Source organism: Myiozetetes cayanensis, unplaced genomic scaffold (genome assembly GCF_022539395.1).
Source record: "Myiozetetes cayanensis isolate MyiCay16 unplaced genomic scaffold, myiCay2020 scf14, whole genome shotgun sequence".
Lineage (NCBI taxonomy): Eukaryota > Metazoa > Chordata > Aves > Passeriformes > Tyrannidae > Myiozetetes > Myiozetetes cayanensis.
The window spans coordinates 20,419,093-20,446,005 of NW_026087048.1; the positions used below are offsets into that span (position 1 = coordinate 20,419,093).

At 60.1% G+C, this 26,913-nt stretch overlaps 2 protein-coding genes across 4 annotated transcripts; one reads left to right on the plus strand and one right to left on the minus strand.

Moving 5' to 3' along the window:
* Positions 1 to 47: 47 nt before the first annotated feature.
* Positions 48 to 20,616, plus strand: ZNF710 (zinc finger protein 710). 3 transcript variants are annotated; one of them, XM_050309485.1, is made up of 6 exons: positions 48 to 290; positions 2,214 to 2,255; positions 16,790 to 18,215; positions 18,744 to 18,935; positions 19,386 to 19,560; positions 19,810 to 20,616. In XM_050309485.1, exons 3-6 carry the CDS (start codon positions 16,818 to 16,820, stop codon positions 19,980 to 19,982), a joined length of 1,938 nt encoding a protein of 645 aa, XP_050165442.1. In that variant the 5' UTR covers positions 48 to 290; positions 2,214 to 2,255; positions 16,790 to 16,817; the 3' UTR covers positions 19,983 to 20,616. The 3 variants fall into 3 exon arrangements, with proteins under 3 accessions (XP_050165442.1, XP_050165443.1, XP_050165441.1); XM_050309486.1 differs by lacking the exon at positions 2,214 to 2,255; XM_050309484.1 differs by lacking the exons at positions 48 to 290; positions 2,214 to 2,255 and adding an exon at positions 5,856 to 5,954.
* A 738-nt stretch (positions 20,617 to 21,354) lies between these two features.
* On the minus strand, positions 21,355 to 25,535 carry IDH2 (isocitrate dehydrogenase (NADP(+)) 2). Its single transcript, XM_050309487.1, has 11 exons — positions 25,386 to 25,535; positions 24,345 to 24,436; positions 23,807 to 23,972; positions 23,256 to 23,416; positions 23,035 to 23,178; positions 22,789 to 22,925; positions 22,529 to 22,680; positions 22,334 to 22,446; positions 22,146 to 22,243; positions 21,935 to 22,027; positions 21,355 to 21,674 (listed from the first exon to the last, which is right to left on the minus strand). The coding sequence occupies exons 1-11, from the start codon at positions 25,474 to 25,476 to the stop codon at positions 21,587 to 21,589; spliced, it is 1,335 nt and encodes a 444-aa protein (XP_050165444.1). The 5' UTR covers positions 25,477 to 25,535; the 3' UTR covers positions 21,355 to 21,586.
* Between the last annotated feature and the right edge of the window lie 1,378 nt (positions 25,536 to 26,913).

Sequence of the window (26,913 nt, forward strand, 5' to 3'; positions counted from 1 at the left end):
GCTTTGCGTTAGGCCACGCCCCCGCTTAAAGGGCCAGCAGCCCTGCCTGTCCGGAGGAGGCGTGCGCGGTGCACCGGCGGGGGCAGAGCTTACCGGCCCCTGCCCGGCCCCGCTCGAGTCCGGCGCGGCCACACACCGGCCAGAGCCCGCAGTAACGCCCCCTGTGCTGGGGAGTGTGAGAAAAGGGCGGGACAATATCTCACGGCGCCGGGAGCTGCCCACGGACACGGCTCTGCGGAACCGGCACGGGGAGGGAGAGAGCCAGGGACAGCGCGGGCATGGAGAGATAGGTCAGTGCACGCCCCGGTGGGCGCGGGGGAACCGGGAGAGGGAGCGGGAAGGGCCGTGGAGGGAGCGGGACAGGGCACCGCGCGTTCTGATTGGCTCGGGCCGCTGCAACCGCCAACCTCCACGGTCTGATTGGCTAAGGCATGTGGATTCGCAATCTGATTGGCTGAGGTGTCTGGATCCTCCTGAATCCGCTCCCTGATTGGCTGGGCCGGACGCGCAGCTGTTCCCTGACCGAGCCCTGGTCCCTGAGCCCGGACCCCTGAGCCCCGATCCCTGAGCCCCGATCCCTGAGCCAGGACCCCTGAGCCCCGATCTATGAGCCCCGATCCCTGAGCCAGGACCCCTGAGCCCCGATCTCTGAACCCCGATCCCTGAGCCAGGACCCCTGAGCCCTGATCTCTGAGCCCCGGGCCCTGAGTCCTGACTGGGGTCTCGCTCCCCGCCTGGCTCTGCCCGCGCCCTGCCTGTGTCCGGCGCTGTGCCCAGCTCCATGCCCCATCTCTATCCTGCTCCATGTCCCGCTCCGTGCCCCGCCAGCTGCCCGGTCCGGGTGCAGCCCCGGCTGGGGGCCCCGCGGGAATTCAGAGGAGCGAATCTCCCCGTGCCGCGTCTCTTTCCATCCGTATTTGTAAATATTTACGCAGGCAGAGCCGTTCGCGGGCCGCGTGGGGCGAGGCCGGGCTGGGAACTTGGGCAGGGAAGTGGCGGTTTGGGGAGCGGTGACGCCGCCGGGTCCGGACTCCGAAGGGCCCCGGCAGGGACGTGAAGGAGTGCTGGGCAGCCCTCCGACAGGCGCGGGGGATGTGAGCACCGGCAGCGGGGACGGAGCGGGGAGCTCGGTTATCACTGAGAATACAAAAGAATCAGAAAAGCAGAAGTGCGCCCAGACAAAGGGCTGCGTGTGGAGACAAACTCTGCTGCGATTAGTCTGGCCGGCGCCACCTGCTTCCATGGAGATGAGAACCTCCCGACGCACCAGTCGAATCCCGGCTGCCTCCGCGTGCTCCTTCCTCCATGGGGAGGAGACCCTCCTCCTCCTCCTCCTTCTCCTCCTCTTCCTCCTCCTCCTTCTCCTCACGATGGGAGCCGGAGCCTGCAGCCCGCAGACCCTTGGCCGTTGCCACTCACTCTCCTTCCCACGCCACATCCCATCCCCATCCCTCCCTTTGGGGATCGGCTGCCTCCCGCTACCACATCCCCACGGCCATGTAGGTCAACGTCTCCCTCCACGTTCTTGGGGGAGCCAACGGCACCACCAGTTCTTGGACCACCAGCTTCCCTTCGCGCACCACATCCCGTCCCCTTCCCTCCCTTTGGGGACTGGTCACCTCCTGTCACCCCACCCCTGCAGACCCCAGCCTCTCCCTCCACCTCCTTGTGGGGGTGAACAGCAACCCCCCAAAACCCTCCAATTCCTGTAACATCCCCAGTTCCATTAATCCCATTTTTGTGGGGAGGGAGTTCCTTACTATCAACCCCTCCAAGCTTTTTGGGGTGTACATGATCTTTCCCACCATCACAGCAGAGGAGAGCAATGCCCAACCAGGATATGGGTCCCTTGGGAAGGGCGTTCCCCACTCCCACTATCACTCTGTGGGGTGATAACCTCTCAAAAAGAAAAGAAGGGGGAAATAGAAAATGACCCCTGGGGTGCTGGAGGGGTTAGGGCATGGGGGTCCCCATCGACCACCCCCACCCCCAGTCCCCCTCTCTTTGTCGCCCCCTCTTTGTCCCCCCAGACCGGTACCGAGGGCGGCCCCGGCGCGGGTGGAGGATGCTGCTGCACGGGGGGGCGTTTGCGGTGGTCGGGCAAGTTGGGGAGGGGGAGGAAGATGAAGGGCGGGCGAGTTAGGAGGAGCTGCTTTGCATCCCTTCACGTCAGCCCTGCCTCATTCCCTCCTTCTTCCTTCCTGCGCACCCAGTGCCGGGCCCGGAGCCGCCGCCGCCGCCCCGTGGAGCCGCCGGTGAGTCTTCACCGGACCACCCCGTGCCCCTTAAACTCTCCCAACGAGGGGGACAACAGCGGGGGAGGGACAACAGCGGGGACACCGGGATGTGGCCGCCTTCCTCCCCTGCGCGACGGAGACGGGAGCGATGGCGGCGGGAGGTACCGGGAGGAGCGGGGAGGACGAGGGGGTTCCTCGCTCCGCGCGTGGGGCCACCCCTCCACATGAAAGCCCCCCGAGAACTTTCCCCGTGGCCGCTCGCAAACTTTCTCCTCCGGGAAAGTTGCGGGGAGGGCGCGGAGGGGGTCCTGACCTGTTGCGGGAGGGGGTAAGCAGTGCGGGGGGACCCCGCGGCGGAATCGCGCGTGGGAGAGATGCTCAGGAGGTCGCGGTCGGGCAGCACCCTGGGGTTTGGGGGGTCAGGGCGGCAGCCGGCCGGTCCCCGCGGGCCGCGCCCAAAGTTTGGGGACAGTTTCACGGTGTTTGGGACCAGCCAGCGGTGGGGGACCCGGGTAGGGCCTCCCGTGTTCACAGCGGCAAAGTGCCCCTGGGGGGGCGTGAAGTGCAGTGGGGAGGAGGGCTGTGACTCCATGGGCCAGTCCCATCCCAGGCAGGTCCCGTTTCGCCTCCCGCCCCAGAGTGCCCCAGCGTTTCCCAGTGTGGGACCCCCCGATGCTTCGTGGGAGCTGCGTGAGGGCTGGGGGGCTCTGTGCGCTGTGCCCTGGTGAGGGACCGTGGGGAGCTGCCTGCAAGCTCTCCAGAGCTCTAGTCATCAGCTGGGTGCGGCAGATAAATCAGATATAATTAATTAATCAATCAAGCATTAGGGGTTTCCTTGTGACCCGCCATGTGGGCAGAGGAGGGGGGGTGATGGGAGGGGATGGGGGCAGTCCACAACCTGACCTGCATCGGGATCCAGAACCTGACCCCCTCCCCCAGCTCCAGAGCCTCCCTAGTCCGGAGCCTGAAGCCTCCCCCCAGGTCCAAAGCCAGCGGCTCCCTCGGACTAAAACGTGCCATGCTGCACTGCTGCACCCCAGAGCAGGCTCACACACCCCACACTGTGCTCCTGCGCCCCACACCATGACCCTGCACCGGACACCACGCCCCCAGTACCCACACCATGTTCCCAGCCTCACCTTGGTGGCTTCTGTATCCCAGGTTTGAACCAGCCCTACCAAGCCATGGATCCAGGCGGATCCCACATGGTTGCAGCTGGATCATGTGGGTGATCAGGGCCAGCCACGGGATTGAACAAACATATCTTGGTTTGGAGGGAGAGCCCGAGCACAGTTTTCCCTGGGGACCCTGAAGAGTCACAGAGGAACTGGCCTCAGCATTCCCCCTGGAGCCCCAGGGGATGCCCAACCCCTGGCCAGCTGTGCAGAACAGCAGCTGGGGCAACACTGGCTGGCTGTGACCATCCCCTGCTCCCACCGCAGGTGACAGTGTCCTCACTGCAGGAGCAGCTGTGGAGCCAGTCACATCCCCCTCGGCTGGGCCCAGCTCCTCTTCTGCAAGCAGCCTTCCTTCCATCAGTGCCCTCTTTACGGGTCACACTGTATCTCTCCAAGATGAGAAACCGGAGCTGAAGCTCTGCTACACCCCAGGACACATTCCCACCCAAACCTGGGGAATGACTCGGAGGGTTGGACATCTCCTGCAGTGCTAGGTCACGGCTCATCATGCTGACGTTTTGGGTTTGGTTTGATGCCTGAGAAAGTATTTATTTCAGATGGTTTTATTAGGCTGTTTTAATTTATCAGCTAGTTTGGGAATCATAGTGTGGAGAGGGGCGAGCACAAGCCCTGTCCTGCTCTGCTCCACATCTGAGAATGCTGAGGAATCAGCGAAGTGGTGGGTTTGTACTGCCAGGAATGTGCCAGTATCACACCCTGTGGGAGAGGGGCTGCCCGCACTCCTTTATTTTAGTTATTCCTTGTGGAGGAGTCAGGTTCAGCTCAGCCTCTGCTAGAACCCGTCTCTGGGCACATCCCTGGAGTCTGCCAGGCCAGGGCCAGTGAGGGGATGATGGGGAGCCAAGTGCTGCCCCAACAGGCTGGGGGCTTCCTGCTGAATTTGTTGCCACTGCTGCCTCTTCCCAAGCTCCATCACATCCCTGACCCGCAGAGCTCACCTGCCTGGGCACAGGTGGCAGCATCTGGAATGACCCAAACACCTGCTGGAGGTGCCATGGTGGGGTGGGAAGGACACTGCGGATGGCTGGGATGGGATGTGCTGGGAGGACTGGAAGAACACTGTGGGATGGCTGGGATGGGATGTGCTGGTAGTGCCGCAGTCCCATCCTTTGTGCTGCCCATGGCCAGAGCCCTCCGGATGAGTCACAGTCCCTGCCGAGCTCTTCTTGCAGGGCGTGACCTTGGGGACAGGGACTGTGATCGGTGACAAATGTTTTCCCTTTGTCCCTCTGTCCCACATTTTCCTTCTCATCACTGTGAACACCTTCCATCTCTCACTCCCTCATCCTGGCAAGCAGCTGTGGGTTGCAGTGGGGTGGGGAGGGAGAGGATCCGGCACAGCCCCTGCCTAGCACAGCTTTCCCTAAATCTCAGTTTCTGTCCAAAGCAAGTGAAATGTGAGATGTCAGTCTGGAAGGAAGTGCTCCTGCTGGGGTGAGCCATGGAGGAGGATCTGTATTTCTCTATTTGGGGGATCTGTATTTCGACACCAGGGAGGCTGCCACTCCTCTCACCCAGCTGCAACAGAGGAACAGGGCTCTCCTCGCTGAGAGAACAAACAGTTATGGACTTTCTTTCCAAAACTTTAAATTAAGGGAGAGAAACATAGTTTTGATCTTTCATGGCCTTCCATCACAACTGTCCCTCTGTCACTTGAGTGACAGTCAAGTATTTCTACCAAAAATTAACAGGAACAACATGTCAGCACCTGCGTGAAACTCGTGGTGAAACAGGGAGCTCCACAGTGCCATCACCTCCTAGTTCTTGGAGCGTGTAGGCAATGTTCCCTGCAAAATGTCACAGTTTTTAGTAAAGAAGTGCCCAGTGCCCAAGTGTTCTGTTGTGCAGGGCAAAGATAAACTTGAAGAAGGTTCACAAGAATCCTCTCCAGATTGGATCCGGTGATAGCCCAGGGATAATGGGGGTGCTGGGGAGCACCATGGCTGTGCAGAGCAGGGAGCTGTGGCAGGACAAGATACATCTTGCAGCCCCAGAGCTTTAAGACCAGATTACCTATCCAACCTGGCCTTGAACACTTCCAGAAATGGGGCAGCCACAGCTTCTCTGGGCAACCTGTGCCAGGGCCTCCCCACCCACATGGGGAAGAATTCCTTCCCAATATCCCATCTAACCCTGCCGTCTGACAGTGGGAAGCCATTCCCTGTGTCCTGTTCCTCCAGGCCCTTGCCCAAAGTCTCTCTCCAGCTCTCGTGAAGCCCCTTTAGGCACTGGAAGGGGCTCCCGGGTCTCCCTGGAGCCTTCTGTTCTCCGGACACTGGCACAGCCCTGGGTTGGGCAGAGAGCGAGCCCAGCCAGGCCGTTCTGGGCGGTTTCTCTCCATGTCCGTTGGGGAAGAGCAGGCTGGGAGGAGGAAGCAGCACACAGACATGCTCATTGTTTTACTTCCACATCTCGTCCATAGGGACCGGTGCTCCTGCCTGTGCATGGTGCACCCCGACACACCGTGCTGGGCGGGTGGGAGCTGCGGCCGGGAACGGGAATTCTCTGGGGATTGCAGGTGGGAGCTGCGAACGGCGCTGGGATGGGATGGGAAGGGGCTGCTTTTGCTTTGCCTGGAGTCTTTGCTACCCATGGCAAGGCTGTGGTACCTCCCTGGCCAGCAGAGCCATACTGGGCTGGAGCTGTGTCCTGCCTGTGCTGGTGGGTGGCCCGGTGAGGGAGAGGAGGGGGAGGAAGGACAGGCAGAGCTGCCAGAGGAAGAGCATTCACTGCTGCCTCTAAATTTATCTTTCCTGTTTCTCGGCAGCAGCATTGTCTCATGCCCATTCTCTGTGGTGTTAGGCCATTCTCCCCTCTCTGCCTCCCTTCTGACATCCTGTCCCTCCCCATGTTATCCTTGTTTAACCAGCTCTGTCCCTCCCCTGCTTTTGCTTTCACAGTTTTAACTCTGACATGTTCCCTGGCTGGTGTTCCCTTCCCTCACCTCCAGTCTGGTCTCACACCCACCACCTTGGGGCCCTCCCCACAACCCTGCACAGCAGCCCCTGGCTGTGGGGAGTTAAATTGGGGGTCAGGGGCATTTCAGTGCCTGTGGGCTCAGGACTGGGAATCCAGGAGCAAGCTGGACAAGGGGTTGTGAGGTTTCCCTTGACGAACCCTTTGTCCAACCCATGATGGGTTGCTCTCAGGGGAGAACTTCTCTCTCCTCTTGGAACCATGGAATCATTTTGGTTGGAAAGGACCTTTGAAATCACAGAATCCCCAGGGTAGCTTGGCCCTGCTCCTCCTGACCTTCCTGGGAGATACGGCACATGGCTGGGCAGATCAGGGACATCCCGGACCAGCTGGACTGATCAGGGATGCCCAGGACTGCCCCAGCTGGTGGCTGCTGTTGGGAAGAGTTGTTGTTGCAGTAAGGATGAATTTTCCCAGGAGCTACTCCACTTCCCAACCAACCTACAAGGATTGTGAGGTTTTCCCTCATCGCAGAGGATTTTCCACTCTTAAGTCCTGACCCCTCTGCCATCCACAACGGGGGCACTGTAAACTCCCAACTCAAACACCTCCCTGCTCTGTGCCAATCCAGTCTTTGTTCATTTATTGAGCTGGCTGGCAGTTGCCATTCCCAGGCATTGCCCTTCTGGCTCTGCCCTTGGCTTTTCTCCAGAGCCATCAGTTTGTCATCGCCGTGACCATTCTGTGCTCACTGTGCACAGTCACCAATGTTCAAAAACTGTGTGGATGTGGCACTCTGGGGATGTGGGTTAGTGGTGGCCTTGGCAGTTCTGGGGAACAGTTGGACTCAGTGGTCTTAGAGGACTTTTCCAACCTGAGTGATTCCATGATTCCAGCCCTGCCTCACGTGTCCCCATGTCTTGGGGGGCACCAGCTCACTGGGGGTAATGCTGCCATTTGGAGGAGCTCTGATGCAGGGCCGAGGTGCCCTCTGGAGAAAAAACACTTTCTCAGGGGCAGAACTGTAGGCAGAGCTGGACAAGTCTCTTCCATCAGAGTGCTGAGCCTCTGTGCTGAATCCCTCCTCATCCATTCCCATCCACACCTTGGCTGCTCCACACACGCCAGCAGGGCCTGACTGGACCATCATCTGTTGAGAGCGAGCCCTGATTTATGGGGGCTCCAGTGGTTTGGTTTAGTTTTGTGATTATTAACAAGGGACACATAGAAAGAAATTATTTCAACAGCTGAATATTTTGTGTGTTTGTAGGACTTTCTGGCTGAGATAAGAAAGGGCACAAAGTGCAGGGATTGTGCAGACTGGGATGAAAACGGGGACGGGGGGTGGCACAGACCTCAGGGCTAGCCAGGGCTGCTGGAACCAAGGCAGAGACAACCCAGACTTTCTGAGACCTTGGGAAATATTAATTAGGATGAGTAAATAGTGCAAATATCCCCACCCTCCTGCTCACAGCTGGGATTTGCCCACTGCGTCTCCCTGTATTGTCTGATGAGCCCTGTCTGGGCAGGTGATCCATCCCCCAGTGCCCCTGGCTGTCCCCGGCCCAGATTCACCAACACCAGCTCCATTTTCAGGAGTGGGACAGCACTGAGCTGCAGGGCCCTGGGCATCGCTCCCTGGGCACAGCTCCTGCCGTGCCGGGCTGTGTCCTTGCCAGCAGTCCAGCTGGTGTGACACACTCCGGACAGCCGTGCCAGACCCTGTCCTCTGAACTCCATTTCAAAAGACAAGTGTGTGTGTTTCTGTGTAAAATCCCTCTGCCCAGAGCTGGGAGTGCTGTGGGAGCTGCCACAGCTTGATGACACACAGGAACACGTGTGCTGTAAACAGGAATCGTGTTTTACCCTGGCCCTGTGACCCAGCAGCAGAGTACAACCAGTGCAGTATCCCCAGCTCTACCTCCCCCTGGAAAAGCAGCAGGGTCCTCTGCTACCATGGATCTCAAAGACACTGGCCATGCAGGCAGGCTGGGGCAGTGGGGACTGGGGGAGAAGGGCTGGCTTTGGGCCGTACAGGAATAGTGTCTTTCACATCTGGCTCACCACAGTCACTCCCTTGGGTCAGTCCTGAGCTGGGAATTCATAAACTGCCCCCAGTGAGAACCTTTGTTTGATGCCTCCTGATCCATTCCCTCTGACCCAGCCTCCCAAACTCTTGTCCCTGACCTGCTCAGCTGTGCAGAAAAGGATCCGAAATGTTTCCTACCTTGAGGATCTGAAAGTAGAAGTGGCATTGGCAGCTGTGCAGCTGGTTAGTTCCTGAAATGGTGTGACATCTCCAAGAGCCTTGTTATCAGAAGACTGGGAGTGGGACATTCTGGGGGATCTGGTCCAGTGCCTGGTACAGGTGAAAGGGGGTCTAGTGCTCACCAGTTCCTGCCTGTACCTCATCCTGCCCCCAGTGGAAAGCTCTGATTCCCACTCCTCCCTTCAGCTCTGGGCTGTAGGAAATGGCACTCTCTGTGTTCAGGACTGGGCTGTGCGGGATGAGTTCTGCAGCAGGTCTGTGTGCTGTAGGTGATTCCCAAGCCATGGGACTGGAGGTCGGTGTCTCCCATGCTGGTTCAGCTGTGCTTTGCCTCGCACGGGCTCACCGGGACCTCTCCCTTTGGCAAACCGCAGTCACTGGTGCTGTGCTCAAGGACATTCTGGGAGGTGAAAGAGTCTCAAAATCTGAAGTTGAGAGAGCAGACACAGCATGAGGTGTCCCCTTGCCTGTCCCCAGCAAAGCCCCCACCCGGCTGCTGGAGCCAACTCTGCTGGGAGCAACTTCAGGACCGGCAGATTTACACGTGGAAGATTATCCAGTTGAGTATTAATTATCACACTCAAATTAGAACCCCTTGGCTATGATTAAGTTATTACCTGGCCTGGCAGTGGAGACAGCAGATGCAGTGCCAGCGGCAGAGCTCAGCACTGCCCAGCCACGGTTGGGCACAGCATCCCCGAGGGGAGCAGGCAGCCCCCAGCCCTGCAGGGCTCTGGGACTCCCTTGCCCCTGCCCAGGATAAGCTGTAGGAGAGCAGTGGGGAGCTGAGCGTGCCCCTACTGGTCTGTGACTCCTGCCCCTGTTGGCCTCGGGGACGGTGGTCACAGTGTGAGGGGCAATGTCTGCGTGGCTGTGGGGGCACAGGGCGGGTGTCCTGGTGCTCTGCACGTGGGAAAATTGAACCTGTCTGCAGAATCACCTTCCTCTCAGCCTTTAACTCTAGTTGAACATCCCTGGTGCCATGACTAGATCTAGGCCAGCCCTGTGTCCCTGTTGCTCCATCCTCTCAGCCCAGTGCGAGATGGAGCCCAGGGAGACAGGGACAGTCAGGCCTGGGAGCTGCTGTCCTGCAGGACAGGCTCCACACATGGCAATAACAAAACTGGACTAAAATTGTTCCCAAGGATAAGGGCAGCAATGCTCTTGAAAATAAAACCCTTAAGTGAGACCCTTCCCTCTGTGGGGATCTTCCCTCAGTCCTCACACATGAGCGGTTGTTTCACATCGCACAGGGCAGCCCCTGTTCCCTTCAAGGTGACACACATCTCCCATTCATACTCTTTCGTGCTGGTTTTCCCCTTTTGCAGCCATCTGGGTCACACACACCAGGGTGCCTGAGCTCCTGTGTATTGTCTCCTTGGACCTCTGGCCGTGTTTATGGCTCTGCCCCGAGGTCCTGGCGGTTTGTGATTAACCCTGGCTCCAAGGGGTGCTGAGTGTGAGCAGCCAAGCAGGAGCAATCCCACATGGGCTCAGGACATCACTCCTTGCCCCTGTGGCTCCCTCCCACAGCTGGGGTGGTGCTGAGGCTTGCAGACCCCAGTAAAAGCCCTGTTGGCCCTCTCTGGGCAGGGGTGGGCACTGGGGGCTTTGGGTTTTGCAGGGCGAGGGGGCTGCACCCACTGTTCTCTCCCTGCTCCCTGCAGGGCTCAGCCCAGGATCAGGCCCCTAGTTCTGCATCTGCCACAACCATCCCTCATCTTTCTCTGCAAGGCTCGGGGGTTGACATGAACCCACACTTTTTCCTACAGATTTGTTTGCTCTGGGTGTTTGCTCCCTGGTTTTGCAGCGGGATGGTGAGGTGGTGAAGACAGTCCTGCCCAGCACCGCTCAGTCCCGTTTCCTTTCTGTCGCCATCTGCGTGTGTGAGTGCTGGGAGCAGGTTTGTCAGAGCCTCAGCGCCTTTCAGGGACTTCGCAAAGAGCAGATTTATTTTCTGCTATGCTGAGAATTAACTCCCTTTTCTTCCTCTTCCCTCTGCCCCCGCTGGAAAGAGAGAGAATGCAGGGAAGAAGAAAGGATTTCCATCGCGGCGGTGATTGGCACAGCCCTGAATGAGAGGTCATTCCAGCCGGCTCTTTCTTTTCAGGGCCCTTTTTTCCTGCTCCCTGTATTCAGGCTGGCAGCATTCTTTCTTTTCAAAGCTCCTCTGTCTGTCTCTCTCTTCCCCCTCCTTTATTTTTCATCCCTTTTCTTTACTTTTGCTGTCTTTTCATTCTGTTTTTCTCCACCCCCTTGGGGCTCCATTTTTTCTTTCCCTTTTCCTCTATTCAGTTCCTTTTTTCTTCTTGCATCTCTTTTGAATAGCTTGGCTATTTTCGGAGAGGAAAGGGACTGTGCCGGGGAGAAGCCGTTGCAGCAAAGAGGAACTTGAAAGTCTTTTCTTTCCCTGTTTATTTCACTTAAAAGCAAAAATTGTTTTCCAAGGCAGAGCGAGGGTTCTGTGCGAAGCCTTTGAAGCCAGGCTGGGACGGCAGCAGGGCTGGGAGTCCTCCCTGCTCCTCTGGTGCCACACACACTGCTGGTCCCGACCTGCTGACACGGCCCCGTGCCCCCAAAGCACCAGGGGGTGTGGGGCTGGTGCTGCCTTGGCTGGGATGTGGGTGCTTGTGCTGCAGAGGGACAAGAGCAGCCCCTCTGCCTCGGCTCACCCCACACCAGTTACCTGATTTAAAGGCTCTTCCTGCTACTGGGGCTCCTGAGTGGCAGCATTTTTAGGGATGACGTGACCATAAGCTCTAAAGGCAGGTCCTGGGGCTCTCAGCACGTACCTGCACAGCGCATGGATGGGGATGGAGAGGCCATGTTTGTTCCAAAGAGGAATGAGGGGCTCGCACAAGGAGCCCGTGGGGAAAGGTGGGATGTGCCGGGATGGAACAGTGCCCAGGGTGGACATTGCCCATGGACACTCGCTGCACTCGGGGCTGAGGGACACAAGGGGCTGAGGCTTGGTCCTTTCCACAGAGGAATGGCAGAAAGGTCTCATCCCTATCCATAAAGCCATGGTGATTCCAGTGGGTCTAAGGAAGCCCCTCCTGCAGCAGCATGAGGCTGGTCCCCACGTCACTGCTGCAGGTGCTGCAGTACCAGCAGCTCGGCTTGCTGTCACAGTTGTCCTGGAAGCCCAGCACCGTGTTCTGGGAAAGGCTGTGAGGGCAAAAGGGTTGGAAAATCAGGGCTGAAGCAGGATGGATTTGGTCTGAAAGAGAGGAGATGTTGTTGTGCCACCTGGCACAGCAGCAGGAGCTCCTCAGGAAGGCAGCAGTGAGGGTGAGGAGAATCCTTCTCCCAAAATACGCCCAGCCTAGGTGCTGCTCCAGGCATGAACCCTCAGTGGCTTTGGTGTGGTTTTGGTGTGGTTTTGGTGCAGCTTTGGTGCAGTTTTGATGCACTTTTGGCTGCTCACGGAATGCAGGGTTTCCACTCCCTGTCTCCAGTGTTTGCTCTGGCTTGGCCCATCCCGAGCAGCCATTCCCTAAGGAGACCTCCCTGGAGCAGAGACAGCACTGGTGGCTGTGGACCTGCTCTGCTGAGCTCCCAGCTGTGCCACAACACGGGGGTCCCCTGGAAGTGACCCTGAGCCAGAGCCAGGCTCCTTGCTCCTTCCCACCAGCCTCAGAGCCTGGAGCAGCCCGTCCTTCACCCATCTTTCCATCACCCCCATGGCCGAACAGATGCAGGCAGGACTCTGGTTTTCAGGAAACAGCTTTTCCCCATGAGTTTTAGTCTCCTCTGGTTGTTTTTAAATAACATAGACATTGAGGCTGATCTGTGGCACAGGAGCTGCCAGCTTCTGTGCTGGCTGTGTTAGGATCACAGAGTCATGGAATCCCAGGTTTGGAGGGACCTCAAGGATCACCTGGTCCAACTTTTTTTGGGAAAAGCCTGATCTGAACAAGAGGGGGCTGGAGGCTGGGGCTCAGCAACTGGGTCCCGCAGTGGAGGTGGTGCAGGGCATTCCTAGGGTGCTCCTCTATCTTAAAATTGCAATTCTGGAGGGGGTGCAATGACCCCGCAAAGCAGGGACCCCTCACCTGCCCTCCAGGGCAGGGTGTGGTGGAAGGGTGCAGGCAGCTGGCAGGGTCAGAGTGCCTGGTCCTGAATTCTGCTCCCTGCTGTCAGGCAGGAGCTGGAGGAGGGGTGACAGGGCACAGCCACTCTGTTGTCCTCAGCCAAGGGGCACTTTGGGGTGCGGGCGGGGGTCCCGTGCTGGGCAGGAGTGGGGCTGGGGCCCAGTGGTTAATTAAATAGATCATTTATTTAAAGTGAGATTCAAATAATTGTAACCCCGAGATAGAGAAGGCATCAGAGGAGATGAAAAGGGAGAGAGAGAGAAAGGAAGCAAAGGACAGAGGTTCGAAATGGAGAGGGAGATTAGGAGAGAGATGAAAGAGAGAGGAGAAAGATAAGAGGGAGAGAGGGGACAGATCTCGGCGCGAGATGGGTGTTGCCAGGGAAACAGGAAGAATGAGGGAGCGATGGAGGGATGGAGGAGCAGAGGATGCTGGGGGTGGGGAGCAAGGGATTGAGGAGCAGAGGGATGGAGGTTTGCAGGATGGAGAGGTAGAGGGATGAAAGGGCAGAGGAATAGAGGAACAGAGGGATGGAGGAGTGAGGGATGGAGGGTTGGAGGCTGGAGGAGCGAAGGCTGGAGGAAAAGAGGGATGGAGGCTGACTGGATGGAGGAGCAGAGAGATGGAGTCTCAGTCTCAGAAGGAAGAAAAAATGGATTCCCAGCAAAATGGGAAGCAGGAGAGGGATGTCCCAGCTCAGCATGGGAGTCTTTGTGCTGGGAAGAGCATTTGGGATGGCAGCTCTATCCCTCTATAGTGAGCAGCCACAGCACCTGCTGCTGCCCCCAGCCTGACCCTCTCACCCCAGTTCCCATGGGTGGATCTCACATCCCTGGCTGGCAATGGGGGAACCAGGCAGCTCCATGCTCCACACACCTTTGTTCTGCAGCACTGGTAACCTCTGGCTATCTGAAAGCCATTCCCTTTTCCCTCTCAGTCAGAGTTTGCCAATAACCAAGTGGCTTCAAAGGGGTAAATATTTGCTTCTGACTGATGGACACAGTGGTCTGAGTGAGAATCCCCCAGTTCCATGGAATATGTTCAGAGGAAGCCCCCGTGGAGTGGCTGTGGAGGGTTTGACATGCTCTGACAACATGGGGCCACTCCTCCCCAAGCTTTTGTCTGTCCCGCGGACCCCAGGTCCTCACTTTGCCTGACTTGGTTTTCCACCTGGTCTTACTAAAAATATTATCAACATCCTGCTGCAAATCCCAGGTTCTGTCCTTTGTTTTGTGAAGCCAAAGCCCCTAAAGACGACACTTCCTCCACCCAGAACCGCTTCAGTGACACACGTGATGTCACGTCCATCACTCAGTCAGAGGCTGAAGGGAGTGGTTGCTCTCTGATCCGCTGACAGTCAGTCAGTAGAGGTTTCTTTTTTCTAGAGAAGCTTTCCTTAAAACAAAACTTTTCCTTTTAAAATGTCACTTAACAGTATCTGTCTGGACACACCAACTGAATTTAGGCATGTGTTTGGTTTCAGTGGCAGCAGTGCCTGGCCCTGAGCAGCTCCTGCCCATTTCGATGAGCTTTGACTCATTTTTACAGCAGTTCCTCTGTGCTGGGGGTCAGTTCTGGGGCAAGCAGGGCTGGTTTCACGTCCACCATGGCAGCCAGAGCTGCTCTGGACATGCCACCAGCACAGAGCCAGGGCTGGGCAGTGAAGCTGAGGTGAACCCCAAATCCTCGGACTGGTGCAGGACAGACACGCTAGGTCAGGTTTAGGAATAATTTTAGTTGCTGTGATTTTCAGGAAAACAACATTATTCTGTTTGGAATTGTGGGGGGTTGAGCAGCTTTATGTGAAATCCACAGGCAAGATGAAAGCCTGCTTTCCCCTTTATTAAATTTAAATGAAAGCTGCTTTTGAGAAAGGAAGGAAAATAAAATCAAAGGTTTTCTCACAAATATCAGATCAGCTATTTTCTGGTAAAAAGTGTTGAAAATTTTTAGCACCCCCTCCCCCAAAGAGACCCTCCTTACCCTGAGCCCCCGTTTGGCTGGGGCTCAACCCCAGTGCCCTGGGAGCTTCACCTGGGGCTTGTGCTGCTGCATCTGCCCCCCGGGAACCTCTCAGGGCCCCCCAGGCACCAGCAGCAGGGGGTCTGCAGAGGGTATCACGTCACTGCTGGGGTCAGCACTGGGACAGGAGTCTGTGCCGTGTCCAGGAGCTCTGCGTGCTCCAGCCCCAGGCATCGTCCTGCTTCACTGGACCAGCTGCTCCCAGTGGGACCAGCCATGGCCGGACTGTGCTCTGTCACAGCACCCAGCACTTGTGTTTTGGCAGCTCGAGCAAGGCTGGAAGCAGCTCCCTTGGAGCACAGAGGTGCCGTCAGTGCTCTGCACTCTGGAGTGCTGGGGGTTTCCTGGGGGAGCTGAAGTGTGTGACCCCACCTCACTTGCCAGCGTATTGGGAAACGGTGTTTCCCGAGGCATGAACAGGGAAGTGAGAGCGGGAAGTGAAACAGCTGCCTCTGCCCTGTTCCCCCTTCCCCGTGTGGTGTTTGTGCAGCTGCAGCCGCAGCCGTGGAGCGCTGCGGCCTCCGACAGCAGAGCTCCTACCCCGTGTCCCAGGGCTCATGTGTCCAATGGGGACAAGTGCACGAGCTTTCTGCAGCACAGGGCTCTAGTTTTCCCACTGAGGAGCAGAGCTCATCCTCTTTCCCCAGTGCCCGGCATAGGAATCCACATTTACTTTCCCCTAAAAGCCCCTGGCTTGGGGTGGTAAGACCCCCAGGTGCTGATCTGTGGGATGGATGAGTGTCAGTCTTGCAGCTCCCTCCTCTCGTGGTGCTCGTTTTGGGGAACAAAGAGCCTGCACTGTGCTGGGAGCCCGGTGTCCCTCTGCCGTGCCAGGGACATGGGGAGAGCAGTTGGGTCCCCTCTCCCATGTCCGTTCTCCCCTGTCTGCAATGGGCAGTGCAGGGCCCCCCATGGAGCCCCACGGGAAAGGGGGCCCCGTCTGGTGGGGTGGGGCCCCAGGGTTGTACTGTGCATGCTGCCTCTCCCTAGCTGCTCCCTCTTATTCCTCCCACCCCTCCTCTTCTTCCTGCCACCGCCCTCCCCCTCTCCTTGCTTTGTTTCGCTGCCTCAGCACTCATCCTCCCCTCCATCCTCTTCCTCTCCATCTCCTCCCTGCAGCCCGAAGCCACCTCTCGCCTCCATCCCTTTCTCTATCTCTTCCTGTTCTCTCACTGTTTTTTCCCCTTCCCCATCATCATCCCATCCCTTTCTCTGTCCCATCCTATGCGCTGTGGGTGGTGTTCAGATGGGCACACAGGGCCATGAAGGGATTGGCAGGAGAGGCCGATGTCCCTGGCCACACTCCATGTCCTGCAGCCAGCCTGGCTGTGGGGATGATATCCGGGCACTCCAGAGCTGCTGTTCATCCCAGAATTCCCTCACACTGGGCAGGTCCTCCTGGGACTGCGACAGGATCTGGCTCAGAGTTTTATCCCTGTTTTACCTCCCCCGCAGGATTTCTCTTTGTTGTAGCTGCAGAAATAATTGTAGTTAGGAGAACGCTCCTCAGTGGGAGGAAGCGGTGGCTCTCCAGGCACATCCCTGCCTGTCCTTGCTGGCTGCTGAGGGGGGTCAGGGGACCCTGTGGGCCCTGTGCTGCCCCCCATGCTGTGGTGGTGCAGAGACCCCTGGGGTGAGTGTGCCAGGCACCAGTGCTGAGCCCAGCGAGTCTCTTGCCTGCTGCTGGGCAGGCTGACCATGTCCTGGTGGTCCCAGTGGGTCTGGGCTCCATCCCTCATGCTTTCTGTGCTGCTGCTGCTCCTGCTCACTTCTACCAGAGCACAGACCAACACTCGGCTGTGACTGGTCCCCAAATGGTGTGGGCACCTGCCCTGGGAGTCACTACCAGGAGCTCGAGGGCGTGCAAGGAGCCAGACCCCAGCCTTGGTGACTGATAGCCCAGCCAGAGAGGGCATGTGGTGCTGGGGACCTGCACTGGTCTGGGGTTCGCTGGGGATGGTGCTAAGGAAAGCAGTGATGGCTGCAGTGATGGCAGCATGGTGTCTGTGGCAGGGGGTGCTGGGGCTCACGGCCGTGTCTCTCCCTCCCCAGCCATGACGGTGTAGGCCAGTGGCGAGAGATGGATCGGTTCAGCGAGTGCGGGACACAGACGGATGCGGTGGTGGTGCTGTCCCTGGCACAGGCTGCAGTGCTGGGCCTGGTGTCCGATAATGAACTGCTCGGGGCCACCATCACCCCTGCCGGCTTCTTCCCGGGGCTGGCCGGGGAGCTGCCGGACAACGCCACGGCAGAGCCTGGGGAGCCCGAGGGCGAGGAGCAGGCGCCCGGGGAGGGGCAGGATGAGGACACGCTGGAAGTAGAGTTCTCCTTGGAGAAGCACGCCCGGAGGAGGAAGCGGCCGCCTGTGAGGCTGGTGCCCAAGGTCAAGAGTGAGAGGGCAGAGGTGGAGGCAGAAGCGTCGTACGACACGTCCGTCCCTGGGGACGAGGAAGGCGAGGGGCAACGTGGCCACCCGCCCCAGCCCCCAGAGCCCAGCCAGGAGCCAGCAGTGCAGAGCGGTGCCGTGAAGATGATTGACCTGGGCACCTTCAGCAGGAAGCCCCGGCGCCTGCGGCACCTGCGCCGGCACCGGGAGCTGGAGGGCACCGAGCGCCGCCGCGGGGGCGGTGACCCAGAGGGTGGCCCTGCGGGGGCCCTGCGGACCACAGGCACGTTCGAGGCGGGTGCCCCATCCCCTGGTCAGGTGGAGGCCCCCACGCCAGGGGACCCCGAGCAGGGGAAGAGCGAGCAGGGCTGTGGCTGGCAGGAGCCAGGGGAGCTGGAGGCAGAGGTGGCCGGCGGCACCAGCGAGCACAGCAGGAAGGCGCAGCTGGACCGGCTGGACATCAACGTGCAGATCGACGACTCCTACCTGGTGGAGGCCGGGGACCGCCAGAAGCGCTGGCAGTGCCGCATGTGCGAGAAGTCCTACACCTCCAAGTACAACCTCGTGACCCACATCCTGGGCCACAACGGCATCAAGCCGCACTCCTGCCCACACTGCAACAAGCTGTTCAAGCAGCCCAGCCACCTGCAGACCCACCTGCTGACCCACCAGGGCACGCGGCCCCACAAGTGCGGGGTGTGCAGCAAAGCTTTCACCCAGACCAGCCACCTGAAGCGGCACATGCTGCTGCACACCGACATCAAGCCCTACAGCTGCCGCTTCTGCGGCCGTGGCTTTGCCTACCCCAGCGAGCTGAAGGCGCACGAGGTGAAGCACGAGAGTGGGCGCTGCCACGTGTGCGTGGAATGCGGGCTGGACTTCTCCACGCTCACCCAGCTGAAGCGGCACCTGGCTACACACCAGGGCCCCACGCTCTACCAGTGCCTGGAGTGCAGCAAATCCTTCCACTACCGCAGCCAGCTGCAGAACCACATGCTGAAGCACCAGAACGTCCGGCCCTTTGTCTGCACAGAGTGTGGGATGGAGTTCAGCCAGATCCACCACCTCAAGCAGCACTCGCTCACGCACAAGGTAGGGCCTGGGGATCCCCAGGGTGCTGCCCTTGCCGTGCTGTAGATGCGGGTGCTGGGGGAGAGTGGTGTCGCAATGTCCCGCAGCCCTGGCCAGGCCTGGGAGGAGATGGGTGGTGAGTGGGCAGTGGCACCTGTGGCTGGTGTTGCTGGGGTCCCTGGGACCCAGCCTCTCTCCTTCTGGGTATTACCATCCCTGGGGAGGGATTTTCAGACCTACTGCAGAGTGACGTGGGGGGCCCTGGCCAGGAGTTGCTGCAGGCCCTCTGGGTGGGCTGTAAGTGGGAATTTGCCCTTTTCCAGGGGTTCTTTCATGGGACTGAGCCACAGAGCAGAGATGGGACAGTGTTTGTCCAGCCCCCACCCACAGCCCCTGCATGCCGCTGGGCTCAGGCTGGGCCATGCTCTCAGCCCAAGGAGCCCATCCCTCACCCATGGTGTCCCTGCTCCATTCCCGGCACTGCCCACATGCCCCCGATGCCCGGGGGTCATGTCGAGCCCCTGTCCACAGCTCTCCCACCCCTGGCAGGGTGTGAAGGAGTTCAAGTGCGAGGTGTGCGGGCGGGAGTTCACACTCCAGGCCAACATGAAGCGGCACATGCTGATCCACACCAGCGTCCGCCCCTACCAGTGCCACATCTGCTTCAAGACCTTTGTGCAGAAGCAGACGCTCAAGACCCACATGATCGTGCACTCGCCTGTGAAGCCGTTCAAGTGCAAGGTACCGGTGGGACTGGGGGGCTGGCAGAGCCAGGGAGGGGGAGAATGGTCCTTTTGTGCAATGCCCCTGGGAATCTGGCCAGGCTGAGCCGTCGGGCACTGGAAGCAGATTTGTGATGCCTCCCCTGCTTGCTCAGCATAGAATGTCTGCTCCAAGCTGTGGTGGGAGCAGTGCTGCTGATGGAAGGACAACCACTGCCTCTCTCTGACCACTGCTGGATGCCCTGGAGCTTCCAGCACCAGCACCACATCCCCAAGCCCCCCACACAGAGGGGGAGGAGGGCATGCGGCAGGAGCCACAAGGGACCCCAGAGGGGCAGCAGCCCCATTACTCTTGGTGGGAGCTGCGGGGAACCTTTGGGGCAAGGTCTGCTCTGCAGAGCTGTTGGCAGCTCTGGGGGTGCTCCCCGTGCTGGGGAGCCCCGGCTGACCACGGGCATGCTGCCGGCAGGTCTGTGGGAAGTCCTTCAACCGCATGTACAACCTGCTGGGGCACATGCACCTGCATGCTGGCAGCAAGCCCTTCAAGTGTCCCTACTGCTCCAGCAAGTTCAACCTGAAGGGCAACCTCAGCCGGCACATGAAAGTCAAGCATGGGGTGATGGACATCAGCCTGGACAGCCAAGGTGGGTCCCCAGGGCGGACTGGGCACTGTGGCTACCCCCGCAGTGCCAGTGGCCCCGGGAACTGGGCTGTGTTGTGGCAGCTGTGGCAAGTTCATGTCTCCTCACCCGAGGGCTGCCCCCACAAGTGGCCTGGATTGAGCAGGGCTAGGGCTCCCAGGGAGCTCTGGGCTCCACACCCAGGGAGGGGGGAGCTGCTGGCCCAGCCCTCCCCACAGGTCTGTCACTGCTTGTCCCTGTGCTGACTCCTAGATGCCATGATGGAGCTGGCCGGGCCTGACCACGCCGAGCTGGATGGGCAGCAGGAGATGGACGACTTTGAGGAGGAGAACTCTTACAGCTACGGGGCAGTGGGCAACCCCCCGGACGAGCATGCACTGGCCGAGCAGGCCATGAAGGAGATGGCGTACTACAACATGTTGTAGCCGGGGCTGGCGGGGCTGTGGGGGCTTGTCAGGGTGAGAGGGGCTGTGGCATCCAGCCAGACCCCCTAGAACTGGAGGTGGGGCTCCTGCTGGGGTTGGAGAACACAGGGATGTCCAGAAGCCTTTGCCAGACCTGCTGTGGCTCTGCTGCTGCCCCCCTGCCCATGCCCTGTGCCCAGTGACTCGAAGCTGCAGGCAGGGGAGGCACAACCCAGAAAATCACTGAATGGGTAGGGGTGGAAGGGGCCACAGTGGGGCGAGATGATGAGCATCACTAACTATTCTACCTCCTGGGTCCCCCCTTGGGTGTGCTGGAGCTCCCCCTGGGCTCCCCAGGGGGCAGAAGCCCCTGCCCGCAGGAGGAGGTGGGTTTGCCCTCCTGCTCGCCCTGGGGCTCCCCGTGCCAGGCTCTGGGGAACAGAACAGAGTATTTTCATAGAAGCTCAGGGCGCAGTTGGTGCCCACAGCTCGGGGTCCAAAGCTGCAGCCAACGGCATATCTAGGGGAGGCAAACCCAGCCCAGCCCCAGCAAATGATGGTATTTTGAAAGTAATTTATTTTTTTCAGATGTGCCGCGTGGTTGGATTTATCTTTTCTCTGAGTTCAGTTCCCTTCAACCAATGTGCTTTGTAAACCCGTGTAAGCTGTGTGGTCTGTGCACGGAGCAAGGGGGGGCTGTGGGGGCCTGAGAACAAACTGGCACCCCCTCCTTGCCCCTCAGCTGCTCTAGGGTTCAGGAAAAGGCTCTCACTTGGGCAGAGGTGGGGGGTTTGCCTCCTCCATGCCCAGGGATTAGGGAAGAAGCATCTGAAGCAGTGCTGGGTCCAGGACCGCTATCTGGGCTCCTCACCCTCCCTACTGTGGGGTTGGGGTTGGCAGCACCCACATCATTGCCCCAAAGTGTGCCCAGAGCTGGGGAGGGTCCTGGTAGGCATCAAGACCTGGGATCCAGCCAGAGCACAGGGTTTGGGACCCCTGTGCTGACCCCACACACACTTTGTGCCCTTGGCTGTGTTCCCTGGGGCTGGGCACCATCTGCCCCATCCCCAGAAGCCCTGGGCTGGCTCTGGGGGTGGCACCACTCAGCCTGTCCACAAGGCAGTGTGCCTACCACCCTTGCCATCCAACTTCTCCCCCACAACATCATCCAGCCTGGGGGCAGGATGGAGATGGCCACAGCCTTGGCCAGCCCAGACCTCTCTCAGCATGGCAGGGCTGTGCCCCCAGCCAGTGTGGACCCCCACACGCTACCTCAGGCCAGTGCCAAAGTGCTGGGGTGCACGGCCTTCCAGGCTGGTAAGGCTGAGCTGAGGGGTCTGGTACTCCTTGTGCTCCCCCAGTGCCCACACCACAGAGCTGTGCCACTATGATGTGCCATGGCTGGGGAGGTGTTTAATGGCACCACAGAGTTATGGAATACATGAATCAGTGCAGGACAGACCCCCCAGCCCTACAACTCCTGCTACAAAGGCTTTAAAAACACTCGTAAGAAAACTGCTTATAAAAATGATTCATCTGTTCCTGAGGCATGTCAGGTTACTGGGGGCAGCCCTGGGCCCCTCCCTGCCCCGTCCATCCCGGGAACAGCAGGGCCCCCCTGCCCCCTACTTCTTGCCCAGGGCCTTGTCCAGGTTGTTCTTGATGGCATCGAGGAAGTCTGTAGTGTTCACAAAGTGCTCGTTCAGCTTCACACTGGGGAGACAGAGAGGGCTTGGAGGGGTCCCTGCCCAGCTCCCCTCACAGGCAGCACGGCCCTGAGTGTGAGACGTGACCCGTGCCCAACCCTGCCAGCTGCGAATGGACACCCCAAGTCCCTGGGGACTTTCCACAGACCAGCAGCTGCCTGTGGCCACTGCGCCAGGCCAGCCTGCCCTCGTGGTCACCCGTGCAGCCACATTGCCCCGCTGCAGACGGCTGCCTCCCCCCTGCTCCACCCCAAGAGTCACCCGTACTTGGCAAGGCCGTGGATGCAGCCGGCGAGGTCCTTCGTCATCGTTCCGCTCTCCACAGTGTCCACACAGACCTTCTCCAGCGTCTGCGCAAACCTGGGGGTGGCAGCACCGCAGCTCCAGCGTGGCCAGCACCAGACCCTGCCACAGCTGTGCCTGGGGCAGCTGCTGGCAGAGACCCTCACCCCAGGGACCCCCGCCCCACCCTGCTCACTTGATGAGGTCAGGGTTACTGTCCAGCTTGCCCCGGTGCTCCAGGCCACGCGTCCAGGCGAAGATGCTGGCAATGGGGTTGGTGCTGGTGGGTCGTCCCTGCATGGAGAGAGCGGTCAGCTGTCTGGTGTGGGCACCACACTGGGGGCAACCTGGCACAGGCAGGTCCTGCCAGCACAGCACACCCACCTTCTGGTGTTCCCGGTAGTGGCGAGTGACAGTGCCGTGGGCGGCCTCAGCCTCGATGGTCTTCCCGTCTGGACACACCAGGACGGAGGTCATCAACCCCAGGGAGCCAAACCCTGCAGCAGGACAGGGGTCAGGGCGGCTCTGTGAGGGTGGCCACACATAGCCCACCCCACCTGTCCTCTCCCACTGCCCCACCTTGGGCCAGGATGTCTGACTGGACATCCCCATCGTAGTTCTTGCAGGCCCACACAAAGCCACCAGAGGATTTCAGCATCTGGGCGACCATGTCGTCGATGAGACGGTGCTCGTACCAGATCTTCAGCTTGTCAAACTCCGTCTTGTAGTGCCTGGGAGCCCAGGGCGGGGGTCAGCCTTGTCCACCCGAGGTGGGTCCTGCTGCCAGCCCCTCCTGGGCAGCCCCCCACAGCAGCCCAAGCCCCCAGCCCAGTCCATACTTATCAAAGATCTCCTGGAAGATGTCCTTGAAGCGCCCGTCATAGGCCTTGAGGATGGTGTTCTTGGTGCTCAGGTAGAGTGGCCACTTCTTCTGGATGGCATACTGGAAGCAGCTGTGCGCAAAGCCCGAGATGGACTGCGTGGGAAGTGCACAGACCCCGTGGGACCCTGACTCCCCGCCTGGCAGCTTCCCCAGGGTGGCAGGGCATGCTGCCCCGCAGGGACCCCTCCAGCCCCACCAGTACCTCGTCTGTGTTGTACATGCCCATGCCCACGCCGCCACCAGGGAAGTTGAAAACCTCCCACTCCTTGGCCCCGCTGCCATCCTTTGGTGTGAAGACCATCTTGAACGTCCCAGACTTGCTCACCACAAAGTCAGTGGCTTTGTACTGCGGGGGGCCGGGCAGAGCGTCAGGCAGGGAGCTGCTGGACATGCCCACGCCACCAGCCCCCACACCGGGCTCACCTGGTCGCCGTGGGCATGGCGGCCGATGGTGATGGGCTTGGTCCAGCCGGGCACCAGGCGGGGGATGTTCTTGCAGATGATGGGCTCCCGGAACACCGTCCCCCCCAGGATGTTTCGAATGGTGCCATTGGGGCTCTTCCACATCTTCTTCAGCTTGAACTCTGCGGGGCATGCAGAGGTGAGATCCTCAAGGACCCTCCAGACCCCCAGAAGAACCCAGCCCCTGCCAGCCCACACTCCACCGTGCTGTGGGCTGACTAGATGCCAAGGGGTGCCCAAGGGGTGGGACAGCCAGCACAGAATTGCGACTGGCACGGAGTAGTTTGTCCCCCAGCCCCATGCCCGTGGGGTCCCCACAGCACCCACAAGCCCCCCAGGATGGGGAGGGAGGCACAGCACTGAGCATGGTGCATCCCCCAGCCCACTGGAAACCTGAGCTGGCAGGGGGGAGGCACTGCTGACCCACACAGACAACAGGGGGCTCATCACTCCATGGTGCTGCCAGCACCCCACACTGTGGTGGGAGCTCGGCCCCCTGAACCCCTGCCCACCTTCCACCCGGGCTTCGTCGGGCGTAATGGTGGCACACTTGACAGCCACGCTGTACTTCTGGGTGGCCAGTGCCGAGTCAATGGTGACTTGGTCGTCTGTCTTGTCCCGGTGTGGCAGCCCCAGGTCAAAGTACTTCAGCTGGACATCCACATTGGGCAGGATGAGCTGGGGGGCCAGGAGAGCGTCAGATCAGGGGGCCAATGTGGGGTGCCTGGGGAGCAGCACCCTTGCACAGCCAGCCCTGGTACCCACCCCAGCACAGCCCCGCTGTCTGCCACGGACCATCCTCCTTGGCCAGGATGATCCCCTCTGCCTGGGATGGGCCTCCCTGCCCAGAACAGTCCCCCCTCCCTGGGACCATCTCACTTCCAGGTCTATCCAGAAGCTGCGCTGATTTTACCACCTCCTTCCTGCGGACAGAAGGACGGAGGTGGGAGGGACAGACGCAGACCAGCACAGGCACCGCCTGTTCCCCAGACAACTTCCCCAGCTTCACTGGTGGCACATCCACCCATTCCCAGGGCAGGACCCTGTCACCTTCTCCTTGATGAAGGCCCAGATGATCCTCGTCATCTCGTCCCCATCCATCTCCACCACTGGGCTGGCCACCTTAATCCGCTTGTCAGCATCTGGGGAGCAGCTGGACAGTGTTAGGGGTGCACCCCTGGCCCCACAGCTCCTCACCCTGATGTGAGGCCAGGGAGTCCTGCGGGGACCACACAGCCCCACCGGTCAGGTGTGGGTGCCACCCCAGCTCAGGAACAGCTACAGGTCGGGGGCAAAGCCTGCTGGGGTCTGGGTCAGTTTGTGGGTCAGGGTGCAAAACACCCCATGGCAGTGGGACAGGGACAGGTGCACATCCCTCTTGGGGTGGGACCCGTGTGCAAGCTGGGCTGCAACGCCCCAGTGAGACTGAGACCAGGATCAGAACCAGGACCAGGTGCAAACCCCCTGGAGCCAGCCTCAGGCACAAAACAGGGTACAAATCCCTGCCTGGCTCCTGGACCGGGACTAAATACCTCTGCGTGCCAAACTTGGCTGCGGGTCGGGCTGTAAAATCTCACGTGGGACTCAGACCAGAGGTGACCCCCCCCACCCGGGCGGGAGCTGAGCGCTGACAGGCTGCAAAACTATGTGGAGCTGGAAGCAGGAGTTGGAGCGGGAGCAGGAGCAGGAGTGAACCTTCCTGGGGGGCAGATCGGGTGGCAAAACCCCGTGTGGGTCTGGGACCAGGAAAGGAACCCCAAGGCTCTGATCGGTACAAACTGAGGTGCAAAACGCGGCATGGAACATGGACCAAACGCCCCTGGGAACAAACTCGTCCGGGACCAAACCCAACCGTAAAACCCCTCGCGGAACCGGGACCAAACCCCCTTGGACCAGACCCAGCTACAAAACCCGGCGTGGGTCCGCAGATCACCCCGGGACTGTCAGCAAGCGTGGGTCCGGATCCAATTTCAGATACCGCCCCCCAAAAGAATCCGACTCGCCTCGCCGTGGGTCTGAGGACAGCCCCTCGTGAGCGGCCCCAGGGACACGAGGCTCCCCGCCCCCCGCCCCCCGTGTCCCCACACTCACAGTGCCGGCGCTGCCCCACGCAGGCGGCGGGGAGCGGGCAGCGGGGCAGGCGGCTGAGCGCCAGCGCGGCGCGGAGACAACGGGCGGCCATGGCGTGGGCGGACACGGTGGGGCGGACACGGTGGGGCGGTTCTCTCCGCCCCGGGGCGGGACAGAGTCCCGGCGCCCGGCGTGGGGCCCCGCTAGAGCTCCGGAGGGGCCCACGAGGGGTCCCACGCGGAGAGCTCGGGCCATTGCTGCATCCCCCCCTGATGCCAGCCACAAGGTGAACTGGATCCGCAGCGGTCCGCATTCCCAGCAGAAGGATATGGCATTCCTGGGTGCATCGAGGTTGCGGACACGCGGCCAACCCCCGCGTGGAACCAGGACCAAAACAACCTGGCATCAAACCTGGCTGTAAAACCCTGTGTGGAATCAGACCAGACCCTTCCAGGACCAGATCGATCTGTAAAACCCTGCGTGGGACCAGGACCAAGCCCCCACGGAACCTGACCCGGTTGTCAAACCCCACTTGGATCAGGGACCAGACACCCCCCAAGACCTAATCCGGTTGTTAATCCCCACGTGAAACCAGGAACGAGCCTCCCTCCAGGGACCAGACCCAGCTGCAAAAGCCTGCGTGAGACCGGCAACAAACCCTGACCTGGGATCAGACCAAGCTGTAAAACCCCTTGTGGAACCAGGAACGATATCCCCTGGGACCAGACCCATTTGCAAAATCCCTCATTAAATCTGGATCAAACCCCTGCAGGATCAAACCCAGTTGTAAAGCCCCTCGTGGGATTGGGACCAAACCCCACTGCAAAATCCCGTGTGGAATTGGGGGGTACACTGGGGTTGGGGACACGCTGCCATAGCCTGTCCCTACATGGAAGCTGGTGTCCCTACTCATGGCCGGCGCGTGACTCGGCAGCTGGATCCAGTGGAACAAGGGCAGCTGCCACTGTTGCACCGGGGACCTTCACCTCGCCTGGCCCCCGCATGGGAAGGAGGAGGAGGAGGAGGACGGGGGTGATGCACACCAGGGGCCCCCCGAGAAGGAGCATGGAGCGTGCTGGTGTGGCTGGGAGGCTGCTTGGGCTAGGATTTGTGCTGCCCTGCTGTCCCGGCCAAGCCGATGGCTTTTTTTAGCCACATGGGACAGGCAGATCCCGCTCCAGGAGGAAAAACAGCCCTGGAGCTGGCAGCCTCCGGCGGAGGGGCTGGGGGGAGCCACGGCGGGTGCTGACGTCTGCCTGGATTTAACATTAACCAGAGCAGGAGCCACGGGGCCGCAGCAGTGGGGGGGTCAGCACCAGAGTGCTCCAGGGTCCTGGATGTCCCGCTCCCACTACCCGCCCCATGGCACACCATCTTGCCAGCAGCCCCGCAGCCACATGCCAGCACTGCTGGGGCTGCCCCCTGGCACAGGGCCCAGGGGGCTGCCTGGCCACCCCCCCGATGCCCTCCCAGCTGCCCTTGCCCTGGCCCCGCAGTCGGAGCCACCCAGTGACCGCGGCGCTGGCAGGACACGGTCAGGCCAGCGTGG